At 34.5% G+C, this 7,292-nt stretch overlaps 1 protein-coding gene across 1 annotated transcript; it reads right to left on the reverse strand.

Annotated features, from left to right (window-relative positions):
* Window positions 1-292: 292 nt before the first annotated feature.
* On the reverse strand, window positions 293-1,239 carry LOC124534711 (carbonyl reductase [NADPH] 3-like). The gene has a single exon (XM_047110697.1). It carries the CDS (start codon window positions 1,196-1,198, stop codon window positions 320-322), a length of 879 nt encoding a protein of 292 aa, XP_046966653.1. The 5' UTR covers window positions 1,199-1,239; the 3' UTR covers window positions 293-319.
* Window positions 1,240-7,292: the final 6,053 nt, after the last annotated feature.

The following is a 7,292-nucleotide window of genomic DNA, read 5'->3' on the forward strand; positions in this document are numbered from 1 at the left end:
CCAAGGTTAAGATGCACGATTTATTACCACTGGGCCATCTGAGCTCTATATAAGTAAGTAATTTAAACTTTATCCATATTAAAATTGAAAAATGTTAAATAATACGTCATTAAGGATTTTAAACTAACATGGTTATTTTTATTATTAAAGTTATTAATTTCGGGATATTTACCATGTTTTTTATTTTTGTTCGGTGGAGCTCGATATTTCGACATTGTCTACGAATGTCTTGTTCACGACATTAATAACTTTAATACGTCATTAAATCTTTTCGCATATAAAAGAAAAATAATCACTTTTAATATCTTTTAATAAAAATTCAGTTAGCACTTTGTACATATTTCATAAAACGCTCGAATACACAATGCAACTTTAAGTTTGGATTTGCCCAGTCTTTCTCAGTCTTATCATACCAGAAGAACTTCCCTTTCACCGACTGATCAATATCTAAAGCCAAATAAACTGGGACCTTACTTGATTCTTCCATTGTAAGGAAACCAGAATTTTTCGTCATATTCGTCTTAACGTGGCCAGGATGCATGGAGTTCACAGATATCCCTCGACCGATTTCCATCTGCTGAACTCTGGTTAAAGCGCACAGAGCAACTTTTGATATTCTATAAGCAAGTAAAGGTGTTTCCACAAAATCATCATCGTTTACACTTCCATTTTTAACTGAATCAAGAAACCAATTAACGAAAGCGTTCACATCTTCCAATTTTAAATCTGGTTTCGTTAGACGATTGATCCAGTATTTATTTTTCAAATTTGATATGTGACCACAGTCACTCGACATATTGATAACCCGTGCGTTGTTTTTCAATATCGGGTATAGGTATTCTTGGATTAATAATATGCTGAAATAATTGACATCGATGACATTTTTCGAGTCTTCGTAAGTTGTTTTAGTGAAGTCTGCTGTGATCACTCCAGCGTTATTGACAAGAATGTCCAAACCACCATGTTTTGTTTTCAAATGTTCAGCCAATCCTTTTACGCTATTTTCGTCAGTAACTTCTAGTTGGTAGAATTGAGGGTCGTAACCTTCTTTTCTTAAATTTTCGATTGCTTCTTGACCTCTCTTTGTATCTCTCGCTGTTACATAAACTGTACCAACTCCTCTTCTACAGAGTTCCCGGACTATGGCGTAGCCTATCCCCTTATTGGAACCCGTGACAACAGCAACTTTATCAGCCATATTTGCGAAGCTGACCTCACATACTGAAGATTGTTTTCAATATCGTCGTTATAAATACATTTCTGATAAGAAAGTTTACTGTAAGTAATGAATCGAATAAAGGAAAATTGTACTGATATCGTAAAGACAACAATATGCAAGCTATTTTGTTTTTTAATTTTTTTTATTTTGTGAATTTTATCGCGATGACTTTAGTTCCATACAGTACTGATGTATAGTAGGAAAACAATTACAAACAAAAATGGAAGAATAGCAGTCGACAAAAAACAATAATATTTAAAAACAACTATAATGCATGCCTTTTATTGGATGTTGTAATTGTATTATCTTGTTAGAACTTATTAATTAAAATAACGTATAATTTGTGGATTTATGTTTTTACGAATTTTATTTTTTTTATTATTTGGTATGCTGAAAAAAATACGTAAATGAATTTAAGAGATAATTGTTTCAAATAGAAGTAATTCTTATTAATTTAAATTATCGAATCTTTATTTTGATAAAAATATCTACTTGTTGGCCATAGATTGCCCAGTGGTTAGAACGCGTGCTTCTTTGTCGATGGTTATGGGTTCAAACCCAGGCTATTGAATTTTCATGTGGTTAATTTGTGTTTATAATCCTGAACATCGTAAGGAAAGCTGTTGTACAATGTAATGTAAAAAATATACTTTCTTAGTGAACTTGTCAGTTTTTCTCAAAATAAGCATTAGTACCTCAAATATAAATATACATATATGCACTTTCAACATACTCAGTCGCTCATTTGAATTCACAAAAATTGTATCAGGATAGAATATTGGTAGGTCTATTTTGAGCAATCTGAAGATACGAGCTCGGAGGTCGGAAATGCACGATTCGACCCGATTCCAAGTTAAAACCGGTGGTTTTGCCGTCCAAGGGACAATTGACGTGACTCCAACTACTGATCGTTTCAAATGGCAGCTTATCTGTGACCAGAACGCGCTGCTCAAAGCTATCACTACTTAATAAAACAAAGTCCCCCGGCCGCGTCTGTCTGTCTGTATGTTCGCGATAAACTCTAAAACTTCTGAACTGATTTTCACGCGTTTCACTAATAGTCAGAGAAATTCATAAGGAAGGTTTAGGTATATAATTTATTCCACGCAGGATATATTAATTTAAATAATTGTATTAACTAACATGACTTTGTATTTTTTAAATGTTGAAAAAGAGTAACTACTGAGTTTCTTGCCGGTTCTTCTCGGTAGAATCTACTTTCTGAACCGGTGGTAGCTTCACTTAATTGTTAATTGACGAATTCAAAAGTGCTTGTAAAAGCCCACTTGAATAAAGTTAATTTTGATTATGATTGAGGTTTATGTGTCAATTATTTATGTTACGAAAATTGTTAAACATGGAAAAAAGTTACCAAAAATTATAAATAAAAGAACAGCTTATGTCCACCCGTGCGAAGTCGGGACGGGCCGCTAGTATTCGTATAAATGAAGATAAGACATAAGACTGCTTTAGCTACTTACACTGGGATCAGAGTAATGTATGTGATGTTGTCTCATATTTATTATATTTATTTATTATTAGTACCAAAATAAAAAAAATACATTTCAATGTTATGCACAAAATTTGTTGTTTTCATTTTGGAATAATAATGCGTCAAGACGTATATTTAAAAATCATCATATACATACACTTATACATGTAGTCGAAGTTAAATTGTTTACGATTTATGCTTAACATTTACTTATTTACTATCTACAGTTATCGCTCATTATTCAGTAATTTTTTGCTTTATTTGTACACATTGTGAAATGTAAAAGTGCATATCTGACATCGCATAAAAATACATGCACTGTCCTTTGAAAACTACATTTTTGTGGTAGTTTTCCAAGAGAACAAAAAAGTTACAAACTAGCTTTGCCTTCAAGATTCATCTGAAACAAATACACCTATAATTGAATTCGATACTCAACTAGAGAAAATAATAATCTTGATATTTTATATAATTTATATTCTCATTACTCTAGAACTCACTGTTACGTAACTTCTCATCTCATTTGACAAAATCGAATAACAGATGAGCCAAAATGATGGATCAGAACGATAAGCCACGTACGTAAACAAACATGATAAATTCAGGTAGTCTTACCGGCGATAAAAATATGTAGCGCAGCGGCGTATTCCTGCGGGGTCGATTAAGTGGAACGAATTAAGTGATTCATCACCCTGTTACGAAGCTTGCGTGTGAAACGGCGATGTTACCCTTTGCTAAGTGGGAGGAATTACTTACCTTACATTAGCTACTCAGGGTTCAGTATTAAAAAATCGTAATATTCATTTTTCGAACAGCGGGTCCCCAAGCTAGAGGGGTTCCTGGTTTCAGAGATCTATTTAGACAGGTTAAGAGGTACTCTCCTCATTGTCTTGCTTCATTGTCTCCTTCCGTTTCATGATACTTTTGCAGAAATATGTAATCACTATCCAGTAGATAAGGCCTCTGATGTCAAGGTTACACTCCATCGGGATGTGATGTGTCATGTCTATTAGCGCACCACAATCGTGGCAAGACGGTGATACCTGTCATCTTGATGTCCTATGCAGTCATATTCAGTAAGCACCTATGCCAGCATGTAGATAGTGGTTTGTCTCTTTTCGCTATCCAGCGACTTAAAATGGGGTGGATCCTGTAACTATCGCTAGACCTGCTGACCACAAGTTGATGGCTCGTTAAAGTACTAATTCAAGAGGGACGACATGGCTTCCATCTAGAACAGCTAGGCTTCTATGATCCCTTTCGCCTTGTGTTCTCTGGGCAGATCACTCGCAAGAAGCGTCGCCGATGTCTCTGACAACGTAAAGTAACAAAGTATCGCCTTGAAGACTGTAACCATGCGTGGTGTTTGCAGAAGGACCTTGTACAGAACCATCAAGAAAAATGGTGCACCATACATTCACCATACATAGAGTACTCGACGCCGGCATTTTTCTAAGGTTACATTAGTAAATCTTTCAAAAAGTTTCGTTGTTTATAAATAAAAATGAATAAATAACGTTTTTCTTCGTCTATGAATAGTCACGGAACCCTAATCTTTATCGTTCAAGCCACAGACAGAAATAAACAATAGAACAATTTTAATGAACAAAATCGGATTATATTCAGCGAAATTAAATCTCAATATTCTTTGGCTTGTCTTATACACAATCGCTGTCATTATGGTAATTTAATAAAAAAATAATATACGATTAATTAAAATTAGCTCTTGGAAATAGAATTGAATAACAACGAGAAACAGAAGAGAGGATGTATAGTTAAAATATTTTTAGAAAATATAAAAAGTTTTATATAAACATGAACCAAAGAGCGCGCTTCGCAGAAATATGATATGGTAACGAAATTATCAGCAGATTTTTTTCTTCTAATTTTCATTGGAACACTTTCTAAATCTGGATGATAATTAATGAATGACACTAAAAAGATTATTCGTTTACGATCGTTAAATTATTATTCATTTCCAACTGGCTAATTAATGTTCATACAACATACGAATCTTCGAATTTTTCGTTTTAGATTGAGGTTAGCCTTAAACTATTATCTATGTACAATAACTCAAAAATATTTGTTTATTTATTACCCACTTGTAGATAATATAGACATTTTTTATTAAAAAAAGTATCGCTGAAAATTATAGATTTTATCACTCACGTTTATTAAACTATAATCCTTATACTCGTATAAGCCCGCCTGTGTAGGTACCACCCACTCATCAGATATTCTACCGCTAAACAACAGTACGCAGTATTGTTGTGTTCCGGTTTGAAGGGTGAGTGAGCCAGTGTAACTACAGGCACAAGGGACATATCATCTTAATTCTCAAGGTTGGTGGCGCATTGATGATATAAGGAATAGTTAATGTTTCTTATAGCTTCATTGTCTATGGGTAATGGTGACCACTTACCATCAGGTGGCTCATATGCTCGTCCGCCAACCTATACCATAAAAAAATGTTTTTCTTTTTTTACCCTTAGTTGTTCCACGCATATTAAAACATATTATAAAGAGCATATCTCAATTATTATAATGAACGCCGATATTAAAACGTAAAGGGACGCATCTTCGTGACTGACAGCTGATAAAGGTAGTAAGTACAGTTAACAGTCATTGAAACTATCGAGTAAGAACTGGCGCGCACTGGTAACTTTTTTCACGGTGACTGTTTCGTCACTCTTGTCGAGTCCGTGAATATGTACAGATGCAGACACAAATGTCACGTCGTAACGTGCGCGCACCTCCATACACAAGACACACACAATGACAAAAGTTACCAGTGCGCGCTAGTTCTTACAAACACAAAAAATCTACTCCAACTTTGATAGCCTGCTTCTTACTGAAGTGGTTTCATAAACCGATATCGCAATAACAGCTTGGATTCGTAGCGTTATATTGATGTCTGTGTAAAAAAAACTAAACGAATTTTAATAAACTGTTGTGAAAGCTGATGAAAAATATATGTATTGAAAAACCTTTACATGTACTACAAAAACACACACAAAAAGTGCATACAGACGTCAATATAAAATATTTTATGTGTTATATTAATAATCTTAATATTCTATATTTCATATTATAAAGTAAAGTAGTAAAGTATAGTAACAGCCTGTAAATTTCCCATTGCTGGGATAAGGCCTCCTCTTCCATTAAGGAGAGGGCTTGGAACATATTTCACCATGCTGTTCCAATGCGGGTTGGTGGAATGCACATGTGGCAGAATTTCGATGAAATTAGACACATGCAGGTTTCCTCAAGATGTTTTCCTTCACCGCCGAGCACAAGATGAATGATAAACATAAATTAAGCACATAGTGGTGCTTGCCTGGGTTTGAACCCGCAATCATCGGTTAAGATGCACGCGTTCTAACCACTGGGCCATCTCAGCTCATATTATAAATGTGAAAGTAATGCCGTTTGTATATGTGTCGCTCTTTCACAACCAAAGCAATGAACCGATTTTAAGAAAGAACATAGAGCACGGTTTTCTGTTAACACATGACAACTAAACCCCTAAAACGCGAAACCGCAGGCGGCAACTAGTAATTTATATTTGGAAGATAAAATTTTACTGAAATTTGATATTTTATAAGATTAATATAAGATGTGTAACAAATCAAATCAAAATGAACTTTATTTAAGTAGGCTTTTACAAGCACTTTTGAATCGTCATTATACAATTAAGTGAAGCTACCGTCGGTTCGGAAAGTAGATTCTACCGAGAAGAACCGGCAAGAACTCAGTTATTACTCTTTTTTAACATTTAAAAAATACAAAGCCATGTTAGTTAAATACAATTATTTAAATTAATATATCCTGCTTGGAAGTCAACAGGTATTAAACTCCACGCTTTTTTATCATCTATAAAATCTTGTATTGAATAATATGCTTACACTAATAACTATTATTGTTTTGACTTAAAAAAATAACACGGATTTGTTACTGGTACAACAACAACAACTGCCTGTAAATTCCCACTGCTGGGCTAAAGGCCTCCTCTACCTTTGAGGAGAAGGTTTGGAACATAATCCACCACGCTGTTCCAATGCAGGTTGGTGGAATACACATGTGGCAGAATTTTTATGAAATTTGTCACATGCAGGTTTCCTCACGATGTTTTCCTTCACCGCAGAGCACGAGATGAATTATAAAGACAAATTAAGCACATGAATCAGCGGTGCTTGCCTGGGTTTGAACCCGCAATCATCGGTTAAGATGCACGCGTTCTAACAACTGGACCATCTCGACTCACTGGTATTAGATTTATAATTGGGTGAGTTCCGTGAATTTCATATTCGATTTGTGGAGTTAATTAAAGAGTTTTTGGATCTAATTTCTCGGAAAAACATTCTAATCATCATACAAAATCGTATCTTTATCTTTCTAGTTGATTCAGTTTTATTCACTTTGGCTGCCACGACTGGACATTCGAATCTGAACTCTAGTTTAATTAATAGGAGACAACATCACATACATTATTCTGATCTCAATGTAAGTAGCTAAAGCTTTTGTGTTATGGAAAATCAGAAGTAACGACGGTATACCACAAACTCCCAGACTCAAGACAAC

This window comes from Vanessa cardui, chromosome 13 (genome assembly GCF_905220365.1).
Source record: "Vanessa cardui chromosome 13, ilVanCard2.1, whole genome shotgun sequence".
Classification (NCBI taxonomy): domain Eukaryota; kingdom Metazoa; phylum Arthropoda; class Insecta; order Lepidoptera; family Nymphalidae; genus Vanessa; species Vanessa cardui.

Excerpts from the sequence above, each read along its gene's own strand:
- LOC124534711 (XM_047110697.1), bottom strand. The coding sequence starts at position 1,198 with ATGGCTGATAAAGTTGCTGTTGTCACGGGTTCCAATAAGGGGATAGGC.